At 39.9% G+C, this 22,983-nt stretch overlaps 2 protein-coding genes and 1 long non-coding RNA gene across 5 annotated transcripts; 1 reads left to right on the top strand and 2 right to left on the bottom strand.

The window, feature by feature from the left end:
• The first annotated feature begins 273 nt into the window (after positions 1-273).
• On the top strand, positions 274-19,811 carry LOC309489893 (uncharacterized protein). Of its 3 annotated transcripts, XR_014202547.1 has the most exons (4): positions 274-1,398; positions 1,489-1,755; positions 1,915-2,038; positions 19,690-19,811. XR_014202547.1 is itself a non-coding variant. In XM_082158846.1 (2 exons), exons 1-2 carry the CDS (start codon positions 1,396-1,398, stop codon positions 1,942-1,944), a joined length of 390 nt encoding a protein of 129 aa, XP_082014972.1. In that variant the 5' UTR covers positions 274-1,395; the 3' UTR covers positions 1,945-2,233. The 3 variants fall into 3 exon arrangements, 1 of the variants encoding a protein (XP_082014972.1); XR_014202548.1 differs by having other exon boundaries at positions 274-1,755; XM_082158846.1 differs by lacking the exon at positions 19,690-19,811 and having other exon boundaries at positions 274-1,755; positions 1,915-2,233.
• On the bottom strand, positions 12,084-15,483 carry LOC309489902. Its single transcript, XR_014202556.1, has 3 exons — positions 14,999-15,483; positions 12,957-14,923; positions 12,084-12,141 (listed from the first exon to the last, which is right to left on the bottom strand). It is a non-coding gene; the product is annotated as an uncharacterized lncRNA (long non-coding RNA).
• On the bottom strand, positions 19,798-22,800 carry LOC309488832 (uncharacterized protein; the record flags this gene model as incomplete). Its single annotated transcript, XM_082157248.1, has 7 exons — positions 19,798-19,935; positions 20,050-20,226; positions 20,317-20,695; positions 20,799-20,846; positions 21,088-21,182; positions 21,282-21,953; positions 22,590-22,800. The coding sequence occupies 7 exons, from the start codon at positions 22,798-22,800 to the stop codon at positions 19,832-19,834; spliced, it is 1,686 nt and encodes a 561-aa protein (XP_082013374.1). The 3' UTR covers positions 19,798-19,831.
• Between the last annotated feature and the right edge of the window lie 183 nt (positions 22,801-22,983).

The following is a 22,983-nucleotide window of genomic DNA, read 5'->3' as shown; positions in this document are numbered from 1 at the left end:
TTTCTGCATCAGAAACTGATAGCATATTACGTAGCTTAGCAATGTTTCTAAGGTGGAAAAAGGCTGTTTTTGTAACATAAGAAATATGATTTTCAAAAGACAGGTTGCAATCGAGTATAACACCCAGGTCTTTTACTGTAGAGGATAAAGTAACAGGACATCCTATGATGTTAAAGTTGTATTGTGCGAGGTTTTGTGGGCGGTTTTTTGAACCGATAAGTATTACCTCTGTCTTGTCTGGATTTAATAAAAGAAAATTACGCGTCATATAGCATCAAATAACTAACTAAGATTTATTTTTAAGACTTATTTTTTAAAAACTAACACTTAAACTTACATCAGCGTGATAAAAACTACCTAAAATGACAGAAAACACCTCTGAAAATTTTTTATTTGAAGTGTTATTTGATTGTTTAGTTTGCCTCATGAGTCCATTACATTACATGGAGAGGGTGGAGTTTATGACCTATACTGGGACCAACCACCTGGGGGCGATCGAGACGCTTTGGCTTCACTTTTCAGGACTTGTGTGGCACGGTTTCACGCAATATAGCGGAATAAGTCCCGCCTTTTAATTAAAAGCAGAAATCAGATACTGTCTGAGTAGGTACTACATTTGAATTTGAACATCGCAACCGTTAAAAAAAGTACTTCCTATATAGTATGAATATGGGTAGTATGAATGGAGTCTGGATGTACTACATCTGGCCTGTTGGTATTGTCACATGATATACGTCGTCACAACAGCGGAAAAATTTAAAGAGCCATTCCAATTTACCTCTTTCATCTGCGTTTTTACGTCGTTCGAAATTATAGTTAAAGGAGCCATCCATCAGCTGCTCGCCAATCACACATTCAGCAAGAGCTTTTACGTAACTTATCAAATAACACAAGTATCGTCACTTATTTAGCCAGTAAATTTTGCCTAAAAAACAGACCGGTGAACAATGACAGATGTTGATTTTTGGTAAGAAAATAAAGTAATTTATTTGCTTGTGATATTACCATAAATGAATAAACATGAATTAATCAACAGATAATCACACACACACACATAGATAAATACACATTTAAATAAATACACAAATGCATTAATAAATAAATATATGTATATTATTTATGAATTAGTCAACACAGGACACAAGGGAAGCATGGTAATTCGAAAATACTACAGGTTTTCTACTGATACAAAGCTTAATGCTAAATGCTGAAATATCCCTTTAACAGGAAGCTGCTTCATTCTGTCCAGCTGCAGGCCATCAATAAACCACCAGGGGAAGTTCCTCAACATTTTTGTTGGGTATCCCGGGCCTGTGGACGATGCCAGGGTACTGAAGAACAGCCCTGTTTACACTGGTCGCCTGTATCCACCTGCAGGAAAGTGCATGCTCAGAGATGGTGGGTATTCTTGAGTGCACCCATCTGCCTCATGACCACATACAGAATCCTGTACAGGTTCGCTTCAACAGTATGCATTCCTGTGCACAGGCCTTCGGGATGCTGAAAACACGCTGGCGTTTCATTTTCTTTAAGGCCAGGGAGTCAGCCCTGCCTTTGTGCCAGACGTTGTTGTATGCTGCACAGTGCTCCACAACCAATCTTCCCAATGGGGACATTGTTGATGCAGAAGTTGCGGAGGATCATGACATTGTCCCATCTGAACCCGGGAACACAGAAGCCAGTGCAGGAGAGGATGTGCGGGACAATCTGGCTGCAGCTGTGTCCACACCAGACAACTGTGTTCCTGCTCAACAGGTAAAGACTCTATAAACCAGTTATTGTTCTCAGACTGACATTGTTCAAGCTTGTTTATGTTAGTTATTATGTAAATAGTTAGGTGTGTGTAAAGTGCAGTAGTTGTAGGAGTTAAAGGGGTGCATGTTTAGGATCTGTGTTCATCCCTCTTGCTTACAGCTTACTGCTGCTGGCTACTCCCTGCGGTGAAAAAGGAAGCAACTTTTTTGAACTTGAATCCCCTGCCAGCACAAAGCCTCTCCATCACGAAGACTCCTGCCGGGCCTCCTCGCGGTTGCACAAGGTAACTGGGGATATTGCAGCCCTAGGCTAATTGACAGGGGATCTGGGAGATGCTGTGGTCCCTAGAGGAGACATCCACCAACCACTGTTACACAGCCTTAGGCTGTCTGTGAGTGCATTCATATCACAGGTCTTTGAAATTTTAGCTAGATATCACATCAAGTATCACTAGAATAAAATAATACAAATAAAAAACAAAATAGGCCTACACTAAATATATTTTTTTAAACTGAAATAATTAACAAATTAAGATGACTAAAAGAAAACACTGAATCCGTTTGAACAAAGCTTTCAAAAACCGGCAATTTATTTCACGTTATCCGCGTTTTCGGTGCGTGCCGGTGTAAACCTAGAGACTTTTTTCCTATTCTATTTTCCCTGGAAACGCTTCCAACACGCTTGCGAGTCGCATGAAAAAATAGGCGTCGGTTCTATTTCTAGTATGCACGCGTTTTCCGCGCGAGCCGCGGCAGTTTCTTACTGTAAGAAACTGTTCCAGCGGGTGGAGTTTACTGGTACTGAATATTACCTGTGTATACTCCATGACTCATGACACCCAATCATAGAGCCGAGCGTGAGCCTCTGCGTCATCGTTTCTAAAGTCTTCCGTTTTGACCCGTCTTCACTAAAACGCCCTCCGGAGATTCAAAACGCAAAACGGTGTCGGCAGCGTTTCTAAACTTCTCCGTTTTAGGTCTTCGTTTTTGCCGTTTTAGTCCGGACGGGAGGTGCAAACGTAGCAAAAGGTCTCCGTTTCTAAACGAAAACGCAGTAGTGTGTATGGGCCAAGACCCGCGGCAGAAAACACCCTCTCCGATGGGACAGATGTCCCGGGAATACACAGGTAACGTCTCGCTAGAGACGTGTGTGTGCGCGTGTTGACGCGCTCCGTGAGTTAATAAATATAAGCTATATAGTATTTTATTTTTAAACCATGCAGCAAAAAAAAAAAAAAAAGTTTTTACTTTCGGTTAACGGTTAAACGGTCAATATGAGCATCCCTAGCGTGCACACGCACTGAGAGGGAGGCGCAGTGTGTCAGTGTTCACCGGGCTATGGTAAAATAATGACGCAGTTACAAGGTGTGTATAATTTAAACTACCTAGTCAACACTAACTGTAGCTGCTGTTTGGTTTTCATACTGCTGCTCTCCTTCTAATCACTTCTGAACTTGATGAACTTGACACTTCTGAACTTCTCTTGATTAAAGCTCCTGATGACAGGTTGCCAGATATCACAAAAAGAGCAAAACAAGCCCCTTAAAAATGCAGTATAATAAGCAGACATGGCAAAAATGTACCGGGGAACACATTTAAACATAACTAGTATTACTAATATCCTACAAAATTTAAAGGAAGTACCTAATTTATTATGAATAGAATAGTTCAATATAAAATATTCAGATATTATAAACTGGTTGATGAAGTAAAACAATAACATGAGATTGAAAAATTATTCAACAACACTTTATTTTAAGTTAATTGCACCTATGAGTTGTATTTAATGTCAATCAGTTGGGGGCGGTTCATCTAAAAGTTGATGAGTGTGTTTTGTTTACTATATTTTAGTGTTGCACGGTGTACCGATACTTCAAAAGTATCGCGATACTCGGAAATTAAAAACGTCACGATACCTAAATTGTTCAGTATCGATACTTAAAAAAAAAAAAAAAACGCCTCCCTATGGAGGTCTGTGTTTTTTTCCTGACGCACGCAGCAAAGAACCTGCCGCTGTCAGTGTCATGTGACAAAACCATGGACAAAACACTACAGCGAGATGGCTGCATGTGCGAGCACAAGTGGTCCACGACTCGTAGAAAAAGATGACGCTAGGAGTGACATATGGTACGTTGCCTACCTTGCTCTGTTGCACGGTGCACCGATACTTCAAAAGTAAATAGGAAATGAAAAACGTCACGATTCCTTAATTTATTAGTATCATACTTCTAAGAATGACTGCGTTCCAGATTTGTAAGGCGGCAACACACTGACAGCGTGTCGTGTCCGTTTTTATTTCGGCTCCCATGTTAACTGCCTGCGTGACACGCGTCTGGGCGCAGCTCGAGACGCGCGGAAAACGCGTGCATGCTACAAATAGAACCGACGCCTATTTTTCACGCGACACGCAAGCGTGTTGGAAGCGTTTCCAGGCAAAATAGAATAGGAAAAGATGTTTCTATGTCATTTTGACACGAATACATATTAATAAATGACATTTTGATGTTTGAACGTTTTGACATAAATACAATAAATGTCATTTAAAAAAAATATTATCGATTTTCAAATATTGCACCTCTCAATACAGAACGAATTATTCTGTAGCCTATTTTGCCGTCAACACTGCCGACGTTGTCTTTGCTGCTATATATTTATGTTTAACATGAAGTATAGGCCTTCCACAACTCTCTCCCCACATGTCAAATATATCACCAATGAGGCTTATCATATGTTACCAATATTAAACATTGTTTAATATAAACGCTGTTCATATTTTTATTCAAAGTTCAAGATAAAGATAAAGCTTTATGTTTCTTATGATAAATGAGATAATGCTGCTAAATTTATATATTTTTTTACCTTGAATGTCATTGCTCTAATTTATTTTTTATATTTTTGTATTTCATATTTTGTTCAAATGTTTAATATATCTGCTGTTAATATGTTAATTTATTAGTGTGTTATATGATTAGAATGTTGTCCCGGTTTTAAAATAAAGCACAGCAATGATATTTTCAGGAAAAGTATTGAAAAAGTATCGAAATCGCAATACTTGACTTGGTATCGGTATCGAAACAATAATTTTGGTATCGTGACAACACTACTATATTTAGCTATCAAAATAGTTTACCAAAGCAATCATTTACCAAATATAAGAAAAATCAAACAAGATGACGTACTTTTCATTTCTAAAGTATTTGGGTATTCGAAGATTAACTAAATAACTACATATATAAATAACTATATCGTGAAATATATCGTTACCATTAAATAAAATGAGTCATACCGTGAAACAGAATTTTAGTCTCACCGCCCACCCCTACTGGAAATCCATACATGCTTTGGAAGAAATAAATGTTGCTATTATTTTAAAGTGCAAACGAGAGTGCTAGTATCAAAGTCCCTTTGGATCTATTTGAAACCTGTGAAAGTTACCTTACTGAAGCTGCTGAAGTTAATTTATTTTCCCTCAAGATGACACTATAATAAAATAAAATAAAATAATTTTGGTAGTGCTTTAAGCTCAATTACAATTATACTACTTTATGTCAAAGTAATTTGTGTGAAGCTGTGTATTCTGTATCGATTTAGAAGTTAAATAATATACTAATATAAGGCAAATACATTTTTAAGGTATCTGTTAGTGTGAGGGTATTTCTCTAGTGTGGTACTCGTACTCAGACAACATTCAGATATTCCTGCATTTTGCTTGTTTCAAAAACCAGTGCTACAAATGTGCTACAAAATAAGTGTGCACCCAAAACGCTTTAAAAATACTAATAGTTACTCAATGCCACATATTAAGCACTTCACAACTGTCAATCTAGCTAATCCCTGGGAATTGTGTTTTGTAATAAAACTTGCTAGAACAGCATGACACAATTAACTTTATAGCATAATCAAGTCACCTTTATTTATAAAGCGCTTTTTACAATACAGATTCAAAGCAGCTTTACAGTGATAACAGGAAAATAATGCAACAAAGTTTGTTTCTGCAGTACAGTAGATCTAGAATAGCATCATAGTCCATCTTAAGTAAGTTCAGTGATTTGAATTTTTGTTGTAAAAAATTTATTAATTTAGTTAATTTATATATATAGCCACTCTGGAGAAAACAGTGATGTCATCGTCCAGTTCAGTTCACACATAATGGTGTCAATGCAGGCAGATCGACAATATTGTTGAATATTAAATGTCCCCAACTAAGCAAGCCAAAAGCCAAAGGCGACAATGGCAAGGAACCAAAACTTCATCAGGTGACAAAATGGAGAAGGAAAAAAATTTATCTTGGGAGAAACCAGGCTCAGTCGGGGGACCAGTTCTCCTCTGGTCAACGAACGAACAGTGTATGATTACGATCATTACAGGTCAGAAGTCAGATTGGACACAATCTCTGCTGCCACTTCAGGGATGCGTTGTGGACGTGTCTAGGCGCAGGTCCTCCATCTGATCTGGATACGGTTAACTACAGACTACAGTAAACCTCGGAATAAACAGAAAGACTAACATTAGTGTAGATGCCATTCTTCTTATGATGTTACGAGTACATCAGGTGTTATAGGAAGTGTCCCCGGTTCCAGCTGACCAAGTTTATGCAGCCTAACTGATTTGATTAATAGAAATTTCTAATGTTCTATGTGTATGCCAGGTTAAAGGGATAGTTCACTTTGAAATTAATTTTTGGTATGTTTAGCTTACCTCAAGGGCATCCAAGATGTAGGTGTCTTTTTTTCCGCAGTAGTTTCAATTTTGATATTTTTAGGTCAAACCGTTCTTGTCTGTCAGTCATATAATGCAGGTCGATGGTCACTTGTCTCAAACAGCATGCACAGAGTCCAAATGAAAACAATTCCCCGTCGTCCAAATTAAACAATTCCCCATCGTAAGTACACATTGATGGCCTAAGACACGAAACGAGCGGTTTGTGTGAGAAAACGAACAGTTTTTATATCGTTTTTACCTCTTGAACTCAGCCACGTCCAAGTGATCTGAGAGCGCGGGCGGGTATAGATATATACAATAGATGTCGCCTTGGCTACTGCGAAACCGTAGCCAAGGCGACATCTATTGTATATATCTATAGACAAGAACGGTTTGACCTAAAAATATCAAAATTGAAACTACTGCGGAAAAAAAGACACCTACATCTTGGATGCCCTTGAGGTAAGCTAAAACATACCAAAATTTAATTTCAAAGTGAACTATCCCTTTAAAGAGTATTTTTAGTCAAGATTTAAAGTGTGTCTGCTTCTCGAACAATGCTAGGAAGATTATTCCAAAGTTTAGGTGCTAAATAGGAAAAGGATTTACCGCCAGTGGTTGATTTTGATATTCTAGGTATTATCAACTGGCTGGAATTTTGAGATTGCAATAAACGAGTTGTTATCCCAGAATAAATCCCGACAGGGTGACCTTGCATCAGTCTGAAGGGGTTTATTCTGCGATAACAACCAGCTGGATGTACATTATACATTATCCTGTATATTATATTATATGGCTACTTGCCACATAAGTAAATATTTAAACATTAAACAGTAAAAATATTTTATTAGCTCTTTAAACGCAAAGCTTCCATGGAGAAAGCAGTTGCAGCGCGGCAAGTTCAAACTAGACGGACATTTAAGAGATACGGTACAGTCATACCACTTATTGCACGGTATTTCACCACATAAAAAAATGAATGGGGATATTGATCTGAGATGAAACTGATTTAAAATCGTTCCTGTTTGTTATAATCCATTGCAGTGTGCAAAACAATAGTCGCAAAATGGCAGCAGCTGCGTTTGTATGAAACGAGAGAGCGAGGCCACGATAACGGATGACATATGTTAAACAATTGTACACAAAATATTGATTTGACTGAGTTTTAATATTTTTTTCTATTTCCACAAGGAAAAAACGTTCCTTGCAAGCGTATAGCACGACTTCAGTAATCCGGATGAGCCTGTGTTATCTGTTTTTTCACACACAACCGTGGTCACATGTTGGACTTAATACTGTCTTTTGGACTCTCAATAATTGATACTGAAGTGATTGAATTACCCATCTCTGATCATTTTCCTATCATGTTTAAAATGTCTCTTCCAGCAATTCCTTACAAAACTGTCTCTGACTTAAAACAGGTTCGAGCGTATTCACCGCGATTTTGCGAGGCCTTCACTGAACGTTATAATGAAATCACTTCCTCAGTGTCTTATGAATTTTTAATATCAGATCTAGATGTTGAGCAACATCTTGAATCCTTAAACACTGTATGGTTGGAGATATTAAATGCTGTTGTACCCTATAGGTTGCAAAAACCGAAACGTAAATCTGAGCCTTGGATAGATCAAGATATTCGCTCCCTGAGACAATTATGTAGGAAAGCAGAAAGAAAATGGAAGAAAGACAAACTTCAAATATCCTTTATCATACTTAAAAAATGTCTATGGACATATCAGAGTGCAGTTAAGAAAGCCAAGTCTCTTAATTTTTCTAATTTGATCGAGGAACATCATCAAATTCCTTTAGTTCTTTTTTCGATTATTAATTTAGTATTACATCCCTCTGTACAGACTTTCCGTAATCCTACTAAAGCATTATGTGAAAATTTTCTAAATTATTTCGAGACTAAAATGATAAATCTAAGAGTTCAAATACAAGATACCAGTGATGATAATTTGATCTCAATGAGTCCATTGGCTTCTTGGACTACTTTTAATTCTATTTCCCTAGAATCATTAAAAGAAATTGTTTTAAAGCTAAAAACTTCTTCAAGTCCCCTTGACATTATGCACCCCCGCTATCTGAAGTTATTAATTGATATTTTAGGATATATAGGGGCCTCATTCATAAAACTTTGCGTAGGATTTGCGTCAGAAGTGGCGTACGGATGAAACATAGGACGTGCGTACGCACAGAAATATTCGGATTTATAAAACCGTGCGCACGCACATCCTACGCAGTTTTCCCTTAATAAATCACAATCAATTCTAAATGTAGCGCAGCTTTTGTGGCTTCATGTCACGCCCATAGTTGCCCATAAATAGTCCGTGAAACGCCCACAAGTTAATATTCATCGATTGCGAAATCATGGCAAACACAGAGAGGAAAACCAAGAAACGTAACTTCACTCAATGTGAAGTAGAAATTATCGTTGGCGAGGTGGAAAAGAGGAGTAAAATGTTGTTTGGAGGGCACAGTGTGGGCATTACTAATACCAAAAAGGCACTTGAGTGGCAAAAGGTTGCAGACGCCGTTAATGCTGCAGCCCCACAACCTCGGACCGTGGCCGAAATAAAAAAGAAATGGTCGGACATCAAAGTCGATGCAAAAAAGCGTCTAGCGCTCCATAGCCAGAGTGTGTCTGCCACGGGTGGGGGAAAGGGGACACCGGAGACACCATTACACATTGTGATGGCATCATGGCATTTTATTACCATCCATTTGATTGCATCTGACAAGCTACAGATGTGTTATGAGGATGAATAGCATAACATGCCAATATTATTGCAGAACATATTTCACTTTTCTTTTTGCAAATATGTGTTAATTTGCATTTTTGTTGTAATCTTCGTTTGATTTTGTTTGTTTTACACTGCAGATCGATCAAACGGGTGTTCGTGTAGGCTGTTAATTGTAAGACTTGCTTTGTGAAGTCTTCATGTTATTTATGAGAGGCAGAATTGCCATTTCTTTTACACAACGGTCTACAGTTTCACACACTTTCACGTGTTTCTTCCATCTGCCGACGGTGTCGCCATTTCTCATTTCACCCGTTTTTGTGCGTACGCCTGGGTCAGAGTTTGCGTGAAGGACCGCACATTTTCCCATCAAGTTTGCTTTTTATAAATACCAATTATTGCGTAGAGAGTGGCGTACGCCTTCTTTTGTGCGTACGCAACGTTTATAAATGAGGCCCCAGATGTCTGTCTCATCTTTTTACACAGAATGCTGCCATTTCATTGGCTTCTGTCCCCATACACCAATCTGCACCCTGCATTGATGTACAGGTACAATCGAGGCAGACATCATTTTATGTAAATATGTGCTACATGCTTTCCTCTAAATAACAAAAACACAACAAAAAAGACAGTGGTGTGAACAGCAGGTAACAGGGCTCGAAATTAACTTTTTTACTTGGTAGCACTGGTACTTCCGACTTCAAAAAGTTCGGAGCAACACCAAAAATGTAGGAGCACCCACCAAAAATTAAGGAGCACCACAACTACAAATTATATAATAACAGATTTATTTAATTTAAAAACAACTCCAATCAATCAATCAACCAACAATCACTGGGACTTTACACATCTTGTGGCCAGGATTTGAAATTTGGTCTTCTGGCTCTATATCATCTCACCCCGATGATATTGGCACATGATTTGTCATTTGCATACGTCATGTTAATAGCAATTCCGTTCTTTTTCATGATCTGCAACATATGTTTAAATTTAGTGAAGGCAAGCTCTTCTTTGGCGTTGGTGTATGTGGTGTTAAATTTGACGTTTAGCCCCTGCCAGTAGAGCGGAACGACCGGCAGCATCCTGGCGATTAAAAGCCTAAATAATCAAACCTGATGAACCTGATTTGTTTGCCACACACTTGTCCCTGCATTTTTTTGTGCTTGTCACTCTCTCCGTGTTTAACCAAGCTTTTGCGCTTAAAATGTATTGATTCAGTTGCGAACGCTGTGTTACCTGCAAACTCTGTCCCACAGGCTTTACAGTGAATACAATGCACTGAACCATCAGCATAGAAATCTTTAGCCACTCTCTCCGAAAGCTGTACGATTTCTTTTCAGCTGGTGGATCCCCATTAAACACATCATCAACTCCAGGATTATTTGTGACTTTAGGTGACGTCTTACAAAAGAAATCTGTCAGCGTTCGTTTCATCTTCTCTCTTATTCAGCATTTTAAATTTCGCGCAGTAGTCAGCTCCCTGTCACGTGACAATGGAACGCAATGAAAGGGAGTGGGAGTGATTGACTACCCTGGAAATCCAGAGTTCTCGTGAAAGCACAAGTTGAATTTGCTCAGGGAGTTACTCTGGTGTCGAGTAATAATGCTCATTAAATATGCCCCTCGATCTGAGCTGCACCAATCACATCGGGTTATCTGATATAGGCGGGCCAGAGGCGAGCTAAACAGATGACGACAGCGCTGTGACGTCCAAGTCATTAGTAAACATTGCAAGATGGCTATGGATAAACACCAGTTGTTTGAAACGGCGCTACAATGAACGAGTTAGACTTGGCTTTTTATTTTAAAACAGGAACAAAAGACGCCGCTCGAATCGTTCCTTTGCAAGAAGGACGTTTTTGCTGTTTTGCCGACCGGATACGGCAAGAGTATAATCTACCAGTTAGCTCCGCTGGGGCCGGTTGCAGCAGCTGTGCGCAAGTTATAACTTAGCCTAGTTTTGACGTAAATGGACACTAAGTTACGACTTACGCACTTCTAAATATTTTTGCGTTGCACCATTAAACTTAGTTGAAGCGTAACTCTACGTATAAACTAAATATACGTAGAGTTACTACGTATATTTACGTTTATACGTTTAATGGTGCAATTTGCGTTTATACGTTTAATGGTGCAATTTGCGTTGCACCATTAAACTTAGTTGAAGCGTAACTCTACGTATAAACTAAATATTTACGGCAGCCTCCGATCAGGAGTAACGGATGGAATAAAATATCAGACAGACTGAACTGCATCAATAAGCTCTTCTTTTACCTGACAGACGGTCCATGTTGTGCATGTCAAATATCAGTCATAATCAATAAATGTAATTTCTTATGGTTTTTGTATCAATATTTATTTATTGATCCTTATTCATTTCATTTAAAATACAGTTTCTGAATGTTATTTACATATAAAAACACTTATTCTTATGCCACTTATGCATGATCAAGTATCGTATTTAATGGAAACTTATTTTTACCGTTAGTAACGTGAGGCAAAAGAATGAAGGATAAACTGAAATTCACAGCATTTCAACAACATCTGCTCACGTATTTGAAGCTTGCTATTGGATCATCGAGGCTAAACGTCATATTATGCGACTACGCATTACTTTACGGAGAGCTTACGAGCTACTAGCTACGTTCTGCCTTACGAACAAATGGTGCAACGGAATAAAGTTCAGAGTTAGTAACAAACTAGCTAGTCGTTACTAAGCCACTAGTGTGGAATTTACGTTCCAATTTAAGAAAGAACTTACGAACGGCTGGTGCAACCCTACCCTGGTAGCTAAGCGTATGGGGTTTATTGTTGTGATTGGTCGTAGTGTTATCCAATTGCGTGCAGTGAGATTTTCAAATGCATGCTTGGTGCCGCCCCTCGAGCTGGCTAATGAAACTCGGCCAGCTCGAGGGGCGGCTCCAAGCATGCATTTGAAAATCTCACTGCACGCAATTGGATAACACTACGACCAATCACAACAATAAACCCCATACGCTTAGCTACCAGGGTAGGGTTGCACCAGCCGTTCGTAAGTTCTTTCTTAAATTGGAACGTAAAGTCCACACTAGAGGCTTAGTAACTACTAGCTAGTTTGTTACTAACTCTGAACTTTATTCCGTTGCACCATTTGTTCGTCAGGCAGAACGTAGCTAGTAGCTCGTAAGCTCTCCGTAAAGTAATGCGTAGTCACATAATATGACGTTTAGCCTCGATGATCCAATAGCAAGCTTCAAATACGTGAGCAGATGTTGTTGAAATGCTGTGAATTTCAGTTTATCCTTCATTCTTTTGCCTCACGTTACTAACGGTAAAAATAAGTTTCCATTAAATACGATACTTGATCATGCATAAGTGGCATAAGCATAAGTGTTTTTATATGTAAATAACATTCAGAAACTGTATTTTAAATGAAATGAATAAGGATCAATAAATAAATATTGATACAAAAACCATAAGAAATTACGTTTATTGATTATGACTGATATTTGACATGCACAACATGGACCGTCTGTCAGGTAAAAGAAGAGCTTATTGATGCAGTTCAGTCTGTCTGATATTTTATTCCATCCGTTACTCCTGATCGGAGGCTGCCGTAAATATTTAGTTTATACGTAGAGTTACGCTTCAACTAAGTTTAATGGTGCAACGCAAAAATATTTAGAAGTGCGTAAGTCGTAACTTAGTGCCCATTTACGTCAAAACTAGGCTAAGTTATAACTTACGCACAGCTGCTGCAACCGGCCCCAGCGGAGCTAACTGGTAGATTATACTCTTGCCGTATCCGGTCGGCAAAACAGCAAAAACGTCCTTCTTGCAAAGGAACGATTCGAGCGGCGTCTTTTGTTCCTGTTTTAAATAAAAAGCCAAGTCTAACTCGTTCATTGTAGCGCCGTTTCAAACAACTGGTGTTTATCCATAGCCATCTTGCAATGTTTACTAATGACTTGGACGTCACAGCGCTGTCGTCATCTGTTTAGCTCGCCTCTGGCCCGCCTATATCAGATAACCCGATGTGATTGGTGCAGCTCAGATCGAGGGGCATATTTAATGAGCATTATTACTCGACACCAGAGTAACTCCCTGAGCAAATTCAACTTGTGCTTTCACGAGAACTCTGGATTTCCAGGGTAGTCAATCACTCCCACTCCCTTTCATTGCGTTCCATTGTCACGTGACAGGGAGCTGACTACTGCGTGAAATTTAAAATGCTGAATAAGAGAGAAGATGAAACGAACGCTGACAGATTTCTTTTGTAAGACGTCACCTAAAGTCACAAATAATCCTGGAGTTGATGATGTGTTTAATGGGGATCCACCAGCTGAAAAGAAATCGTACAGCTTTCGGAGAGAGTGGCTAAAGATTTCTATGCTGATGGTTCAGTGCATTGCGTTCACTGTAAAGCCTGTGGGACAGAGTTTGCAGGTAACACAGCGTTCGCAACTGAATCAATACATTTTAAGCGCAAAAGCTTGGTTAAACACGGAGAGAGTGACAAGCACAAAAAAAATGCAGGGACAAGTGTGTGGCAAACAAATCAGGTTCATCAGGTTTGATTATTTAGGCTTTTAATCGCCAGGATGCTGCCGGTCGTTCCGCTCTACTGGCAGGGGCTAAACGTCAAATTTAACACCACATACACCAACGCCAAAGAAGAGCTTGCCTTCACTAAATTTAAACATATGTTGCAGCTCATGAAAAAGAACGGAATTGCTATTAACATGACGTATGCAAATGACAAATCATGTGCCAATATCATCGGGGTGAGATGATATAGAGCCAGAAGACCAAATTTCAAATCCTGGCCACAAGATGTGTAAAGTCCCAGTGATTGTTGGTTGATTGATTGATTGGAGTTGTTTTTAAATTAAATAAATCTGTTATTATATAATTTGTAGTTGTGGTGCTCCTTAATTTTTGGTGGGTGCTCCTAAATTTTTGGTGTTGCTCCGAACTTTTTGAAGTCGGAAGCACCAGTGCTACCAAGTAAAAAAGTTAATTTCGAGCCCTGTTACCTGCTGTTCACACCACTGTCTTTTTTGTTGTGTTTTTGTTATTTAGAGGAAAGCATGTAGCACATATTTACATAAAATGATGTCTGCCTCGATTGTACCTGTACATCAATGCAGGGTGCAGATTGGTGTATGGGGACAGAAGCCAATGAAATGGCAGCATTCTGTGTAAAAAGATGAGACAGACATCTGGGGCCTCATTTATAAACGTTGCGTACGCACAAAAGAAGGCGTACGCCACTCTCTACGCAATAATTGGTATTTATAAAAAGCAAACTTGATGGGAAAATGTGCGGTCCTTCACGCAAACTCTGACCCAGGCGTACGCACAAAAACGGGTGAAATGAGAAATGGCGACACCGTCGGCAGATGGAAGAAACACGTGAAAGTGTGTGAAACTGTAGACCGTTGTGTAAAAGAAATGGCAATTCTGCCTCTCATAAATAACATGAAGACTTCACAAAGCAAGTCTTACAATTAACAGCCTACACGAACACCCGTTTGATCGATCTGCAGTGTAAAACAAACAAAATCAAACGAAGATTACAACAAAAATGCAAATTAACACATATTTGCAAAAAGAAAAGTGAAATATGTTCTGCAATAATATTGGCATGTTATGCTATTCATCCTCATAACACATCTGTAGCTTGTCAGATGCAATCAAATGGATGGTAATAAAATGCCATGATGCCATCACAATGTGTAATGGTGTCTCCGGTGTCCCCTTTCCCCCACCCGTGGCAGACACACTCTGGCTATGGAGCGCTAGACGCTTTTTTGCATCGACTTTGATGTCCGACCATTTCTTTTTTATTTCGGCCACGGTCCGAGGTTGTGGGGCTGCAGCATTAACGGCGTCTGCAACCTTTTGCCACTCAAGTGCCTTTTTGGTATTAGTAATGCCCACACTGTGCCCTCCAAACAACATTTTACTCCTCTTTTCCACCTCGCCAACGATAATTTCTACTTCACATTGAGTGAAGTTACGTTTCTTGGTTTTCCTCTCTGTGTTTGCCATGATTTCGCAATCGATGAATATTAACTTGTGGGCGTTTCACGGACTATTTATGGGCAACTATGGGCGGGACATGAAGCCACAAAAGCTGCGCTACATTTAGAATTGATTGTGATTTATTAAGGGAAAACTGCGTAGGATGTGCGTGCGCACGGTTTTATAAATCCGAATATTTCTGTGCGTACGCACGTCCTATGTTTCATCCGTACGCCACTTCTGACGCAAATCCTACGCAAAGTTTTATAAATGAGGCCCTTGATTATTACCTTAAAGATGAACTGAACTGAAAAAAAACCCATTGATAACGTGTTGTTTATGACAATTAAAAGTAAATTACACAAAAAATTTTTTTTTAAATATCAATATAGCTTTTTTTAAAAGCAACACAAATTGCGTTTGTTAGTATAAGAACGCTGGCAATTCTGATGACGTCACTGGAATGGTAGGATCTGCGAAGGTATATGGCAGCTGCAACTGCAGGTCCTATACACACGAAAATTAGTCATTTTGGTTACGGGTTTGAGCCTGTGAGGGACAGGCCAGTAGTACTGACTACCACCACAAGGAGGACGATCAGTTTCAGGCTCCACCTACAGTACAGGATCGTTTGGGGGGAGCGGCGCGCGCTGTATCGATTCGCCTCACTGATCAAGTGCAAAAGAAACTACGAGCATGCAACGCCATTACGTTGTAAATTACACGAAATAAAAGTAATGCAGGTATGATCCAGATTGTATTTGCAATGTACATAGTCAATTATTAATGGAGCAATAGTGGTTCATGGTGTTATAAGAGGGAAATGTGGTGGGAGGTTGGAGGGCTGTAGTAGCCTGTCATGCACTCTCATTTATTGTATACAAGCACTTTTATTGTATTACAAGCACATTTATTGTATGCAAGAGGTACTGTGCGTTTTAGAAAGTCGAGGCAGATAAATGGCAAATGTGATTGGACGAATTCATCCAATGGGATCGCTTGTTAAGTTAGCTGCACGCAAAATGTTAAAATCAAAATACTGCACGGCCGGTTACTACACAGATACCTCTTACTATGAACCTAGCAGCTAACGTTAGTTCTGCGAGTTGAACTCCCTGCATCAACAATGTTTCCTGAGTCCTGACACGATGAACATCAGCTAGCTTCAGGGTGAGTAGAGAGGGACATTGGATTCTGTTGACAGACCTGCTGCGGTTTAGTTAGCTGCTAGTAAACGCATTATTAAGGCAGCTGGGGTTACGATACATTTTCACAGGCTAACGTTACCTTTGACAAGGAAACCAGGCTTTATAGCGTTCAACAAAACTGAGACTGACACACTCGGCATTCATTGAAATTGAGTCACAAAACCAAGCTAGATACCAAACGATCCAACCTAGGTAAAGAGCTAGCAGCTAAACACGTTGGAAGCACTTTTGTCAAACTCCACAAGCTAGCCACCACTCCGACCATATAAACTGTATAAATAAATAATGACTCCGACGATATCACAGATCGATAATAATGCGTTTACTAGCAGCTAACTAAACCGCAGCAGGTCTGTCAACAGAATCCAATGTCTCTCTCTACTCACCCTGAAGCTAGCTGATGTTCATCGTGTCAGGACTCAGGAAACATTGTTGATGCAGGGAGTTCAACTCGCAGAACTAACGTTAGCTGCTAGGTTCATAGTAAGAGGTATCTGTGTAGTAACCGGCCGTGCAGTATTTTGATTTTAACATTTTGCGTGCAGCTAACTTACCAAGCGATCCCATTGGATGAATTCGTCCAATCACATTTGCCATTTATCTGCCTCGACTTTCTAAAACGCACAGTACCTCAACCATGTTTTAGTATTTTTCTCTAAATGCACACGACATATATAAGCAGTCTCTATTTAATAAAATGCATAATGTGCTTGTATACAATAAATGAGAGTGCATGACAGGCTACTACAGCCCTCCAACCTCCCACCACATTTACCTCTTATAACACCATGAACCACTATTGCTCCATTAATAATTGACTATGTACATTGCAAATACAATCTGGATCATAGCTGCATTACTTTTATTTTGTGTAATTTACAACGTAATGCCGTTGCATGCTCGTAGTTTCTTTTGCACTTGATCAGTGAGGCGAATCGATACAGCGCGCGCCGCTCCCCCCAAACGATCCTGTACTGTAGGTGGAGCCTGAAACTGATCGTCCTCCTTGTGGTGGTAGTCAGTACTACTGGCCTGTCCCTCACAGGCTCAAACCCGTAACCAAAATGACTCATTTTCATGTGTATAGGACCTGCAGTTGCAGCTGCCATATACCTTCGCAGATCCTACCATTCCAGTGACGTCATCAGAATTGCCAGCGTTCTTATACTAACAAACGCAATTTTTGTGTTGCTTTTAAAAAAAGCTATATTGATATTTTTAATATTTTTTTTAGTGTAATTTACTTTTAATTGTCATAAACAACACGTTATCAATGTTTTTTTTTTCAGTTCAGTTCATCTTTAAACTTCACACCTGCTCTTTTTGATCAAGAGTCGAATTACTGGATTAACCACGCATTACTGCATGCCTTTTGTTACTTTGTTCTATTCTGAATGGTTGTGAATTAAAATTAGGCCCCATTGCTGTCATAAAAAAATGTCACCTTGTGACAAGCCATCTTTGTTCCAGAGGTTCTTCTTGGGCATGAACAGGTTTTGTCTGTCTGGATAGTACATATACATCAACGTGGGGTGTGCATTGATGTGTGGGGACAAAAGCCATCAAAATGGCAGCATTTTGTGATGAAAGATGGGAGAGACATCTGATTATTACTTATAACTGACCTCAATAACTTGCGCCCCATCTCGAACCTTCCATTCATCTCCAAACTTTTTGAAAAAACTGTTGCTGCTCAACTCCACACCCACCTTTCCTCCAATAACCTTTATGAACTTCTTCAATCTGGCTTTCGCTCTCTCCATAGTACCGAAACGGCCCTTCTCAAAATTACCAATGACCTCCTCCTTTCTGCTGACTCGGGTTCACTAACCATCCTCCTTCTGCTTGATCTCAGTGCAGCCTTTGACACCATCTCACACTCTATCCTTCTGGACAGACTTTCCTCCATTGGCATCACTGGTACTCCCCTCACCTGGTTCCGTTCCTACCTTTCCGACCGCTCCCAGTTTATTCAGCTAAAGTCCTTCATCTCTCATCCCTTCCCTGTCACTTCTGGTGTTCCGCTGGGTTCTGTTCTTGGCTCCATGCTTTTTCTGATCTATCTTCTCCCCCTTGGTCACATTTTCAGAAAACACAACATTCATTTTCATTGCTATGCGGATGACTCCCAACTCTACATCTCCAGTAAACCCAACAGCATACTCCCATCCTCCTCCCTAACCAACTGCGTTCATGAAATAAAGTCCTGGTTCACCTCAAACTTTCTCAAACTTAACAGCAATAAAACTGTACTTCTACTCACTGGCACCAAATCCACCTTAAGTAAAATAAACAATTTCTCAATTTTCATCGACGGCTCCTCCATTTCCCCCTCCCCTCAGGTAAAGACTCTGGGTGTCATCCTAAACAGCACCCTCAGTTTCAATGCACACATCAATACCATCACTCGTTCAGCCCTTTTCCACCTCAGAAACATCCACCATCTTCGCCCTGCTCTCACTCCTCTTTCCACTGCCGTTCTTGTCCATAGCCTCGTCACTTCCCGAATCGATTACTGTAACTCTCTCCTGTTTGGTCTCCCTCAAAAAACCCTCCATAAACTCAAACTTGTTCAGAATTCTGCCGCACGCATCATCACTCACACACCCTCCATAAAGCAAATCACCCCAGTCCTCCAACAGCTCCACTGGCTCCCCATCTCACACCGTATCCACTACAAAATCCTGCTCCTCACTTTCAAAGCCATCCATAACCTCGCCCCTTCATACCTGACTGACCTCATTCATATTGCCACACCAGCCCGCTCTCTCCGCTCCTCCTCCTCTCTCCATCTCATTGTCCCGCCCGCCCGCCTCATCACTATGGGGAGTAGGGCCTTCAGTCGCTCTGCTCCCCAGCTCTGGAACACTCTCCCCCCTGACCTCCGCAACTCCGATTCTCTCAAACACTTCCAATCCACACTCAAAACTCATCTGTTTAGACAAGCATACTCACTGTGACTACTATTGCATTATCCTCCTGTACTGTTTTTTAACTGATGTATTTTAACATGTTTTATGCTAGTTTTTAACATAGTTTTTAGTTTGTTCTAATGTACTTTTTTGTAAGGCGACCTTGAGTGTCCAGAAAGGCACCAAATAAATAAAATGTATTATTATTATTATTATTATTATTATTATTACCTTAAACTTAAAACCTGCTCTCTTTGAATGCATTATTCACATGACTGTCTTTTGTTACTTTGTATGACACTTAATTACAGGTAATCTTTGTGGAAATGAAGATTTCACCTTGTGACAAGCCATGTTTGGTCCACAGGTTCTTCTTGGGCATCTGTAGGTTGTGACTGTCTGGATAGTACCCGTACATCAATGCAGGTTGAGCATTGGTGTGTGGCGATGGAGTTCTGATGCTGGGGAGGCCCGTCTGGTCCCTGGGTGCTGATGTTTGCGTAGGTAAATTAATAATTAAAGTATATAAACCAGTTGTGGAGACTGATGTTTTTCAATTCAATCCGCTGCTCTGGGTCAGTTTGCAGGCAAGAGCAAAGTAGTTCGCAGCATTCTGTGCAGAAAGATGGGAGAGATGTCTGATAATTACTTTAACCTGCTTTTAATTTTTGGTTCTCTTTTGTTTGATTTAGAATTACAAGTGTTCTTTACTGAATGAAGATCTCACCTTGTGACAAGCCATCTTTGGTCCAGATGTTATCATTGAGCATCTCCAAGTCTTCTGACTCTGGAAATGTCCCGCACAGTAGTGTGAACAGGAGTATCCCGAGTGACCAAACTGTTGCTGGTTCCCCGTGATACTCGCCATTTGTATGGTACTCTGGGGGACAGTACTCTGGTGTGCCTGGAAGAAAGACATTTTGTCCTGTTAACGGCCCCTAACTCATCACCAAAGTTTGAGTCCCACCTTACAGCTTTGAGAGATAATACATACCACTAAAGGACTTGTATCCTTCGTTGTTAAGGATTTCGCCGCACCCAAAGTCAATCAGTTTGACTTCCAGTGTGTCCGGGTTAATCAGCAGGTTTTCCAGCTTTATGTCCCGGTGCAGCACTCCACGTTGGCAGCATGTTTGAGCTGCGAGTGTTGCCTGCTGCATGATAACCGATGCTACGTCCTCTTCAATGGTGCCTCTGTGGCGGATTAGAAATCTCAACAAGTCCTCAGAGGGTGCAGGCCGCTCTAGAACCATAATGTGTTGTTCAGCCTGCTTTTCCCAGTCCAGAAGCTGGATGATGTGGGGAACTCTGGGGCCTTTGTTGGCAAGAATTAGCAGACCAATCTCCCGTGGAACGGGTTCAGCACACCCCTCCTAGAAGAAAGACAATGACAAAGGATGTAGACCAGTCCTAAACTACGGATAATAGCAGTTTGTATTTGAAAACAATGACTGAGAGGAGAAACAGAGTACTTACAATGTCGAACCATTTTATACCCGTGTTGTCAGCAAATTTCAACGCCACCTGATCAACAAAACAAAAAAATACATTTGTGTTAGAATTATTTACAATTATTAAGTGTGCAGAGTTTATATAATTTCAGCCATTAACCTTGAACAGACATGTCTTACAATATAAACAGGTCTGAGAGATCAAGTGCTCTAAATAGAGAACATAAGATACACTAAGGAAAATGAGAAAAGTGTAAGACAGACAGAGCAAGAACAATTTGCTAAAAAGATATTTTAAGTAAAATAAGTGATACCTTGAGGTCATCTGTCAAGCGAATCCCCGCATAAACCTCTCCAAAGCCTCCCTCACCGATCTTCCTGACGATTTCATAGCTGCATGAATTGACGTCTGTTAAAGGAAAAATAGGAGTTGACATGAGTAAAGACAAATATTATATCAAAAGTTTGTCTGTATTATGGTATGTTGGAGTCATGACAGTCAATTTACCAATAATCTCATAATCCTCCAGTTGACGCTTATGTGATACAGTATCCTCTGTCAGACTGACTGATTCAGGGCGGATGTCGACTCTACAGTCTGACGAGTCACAGACTAAAACTTGAGAGACATTGCCGTTACAGTCAACCACATCAAAGACTGGAGCTGATGTGGTACTGACTGGACCTTGAGAGACATCAACTTTACAGTCTGATATGGCATGGACTGGGACTTGGGGGACGTCCACACTGCAGTCAGCCACATCACGGGCCAGAACTTGAGGAACATTGGCTCTATAGTCAGCCACATCACGGACCGGAACTCGAGGAACATTGGCTCTATAGTCGGCCACATCACGGAACAGAACTCGAGGAACATTGGCTCTATAGTCAGCCACATCACGGACTGGTACTCTATAGTCGGATGTACCAAAGACTGTGCCTTGGGGGATGTCAACACTCAAGTCAGTCGCAACACAGACTGGAGTTTGGAGGGTGTTGTCATTAAAGTTGGAGATGACACTGCTCAAAATGTTGAGGACGTCAGCACTCCATTCGGACAAATCTCCGAGTAAATCCTGGAGGAAGTCATCACTCCACTCGTCATTGACTTCAGCCTGACCAGGTTCCTCTGCAACGGGGAGGACTTCAGGCTCACTGGTGACATGCTGAGAAGTCTGATCTAAAGACGGAAATGATATCAACCAGAAGATGATATTAATGAAATACTATTAATAAATGATTGCATAACTATATATATTACTGAATACTCATATTACGGCATCTAAGCTTGTTGTAAATTATGAAGCGAGTTTTTGGGGGCATTCACAAAGGTCCAATTTGTGCATTTTGCTTTCTCAGTTGTTGGTCAGTGCACATGCAGGAATGCTCTGTTCTCTGTTAGTGTCACATTAAAAATAGTTTATCAATGTTTTAAAATTGTTAAATGTTTATGTGGTGTTTTTAATATGCTTTAAGACAAACCATGTGCAAATTCATAAGTCAGCACCATTGAGGAGTATTTTCTCCTTAAAACTGCAGTAAACCAAAGACAGTCTCAAACATACATTCAATAAAAATGTTGAGGTAATAAATTTAAATGTCTGTATAAATGCATTTACACAACTGTCACTTAAGGTGTGTAGTGTGTATATATGTCAAGTATATTATGTTTCTGAATTCTGTAGAAAAATATAATCTATTAATAAATGTATACTTTTTTTTAAAACCTGAACTTTCATGATTTCCTCCAGAAAACTCAAACTAAAAACATTCCAGTTGTTACAATAACATGGACATGTCTGGTCCTCTTTCTCACCTTGACTTGAGCTGGTTTTAATTGTTTCCTTCCTTTTGCCTTTCAGTTTTTTCCACCATTTCTCTTTTTTTGGACCTACATCCTTCCCTCCAACTGAATGTAGATGATCTTCCACTCTATTACTGCTTGATTGTGATGGTGTAGAGTTGTGTAAATTGTACACACTGTCAGAAACATCTACATGTTTAAAACAAGAACTGTGTAAACCCATTTTCAAATGCTAATTACTCAGCAAAACAATGCCAGTAGAAAACATTCAGCAAACTAATGAATGTTTCATTCAGCAAACAAACTAATGTTCTGAATGTGCAGCAAAGTGTTCGCTTGTGACGTCATGCTCTATGACGCGTTTCAGTGTTGTCTTTAGAGTTAGTGTGTGACGAGATTCACATGT

The sequence above is a fragment of the Leuciscus leuciscus genome (genome assembly GCF_965113295.1).
Source record: "Leuciscus leuciscus genome assembly, chromosome: 24".
NCBI classification, from domain to species: domain Eukaryota; kingdom Metazoa; phylum Chordata; class Actinopteri; order Cypriniformes; family Leuciscidae; genus Leuciscus; species Leuciscus leuciscus.
This window is presented reverse-complemented; position numbering and strand designations above follow the sequence as displayed.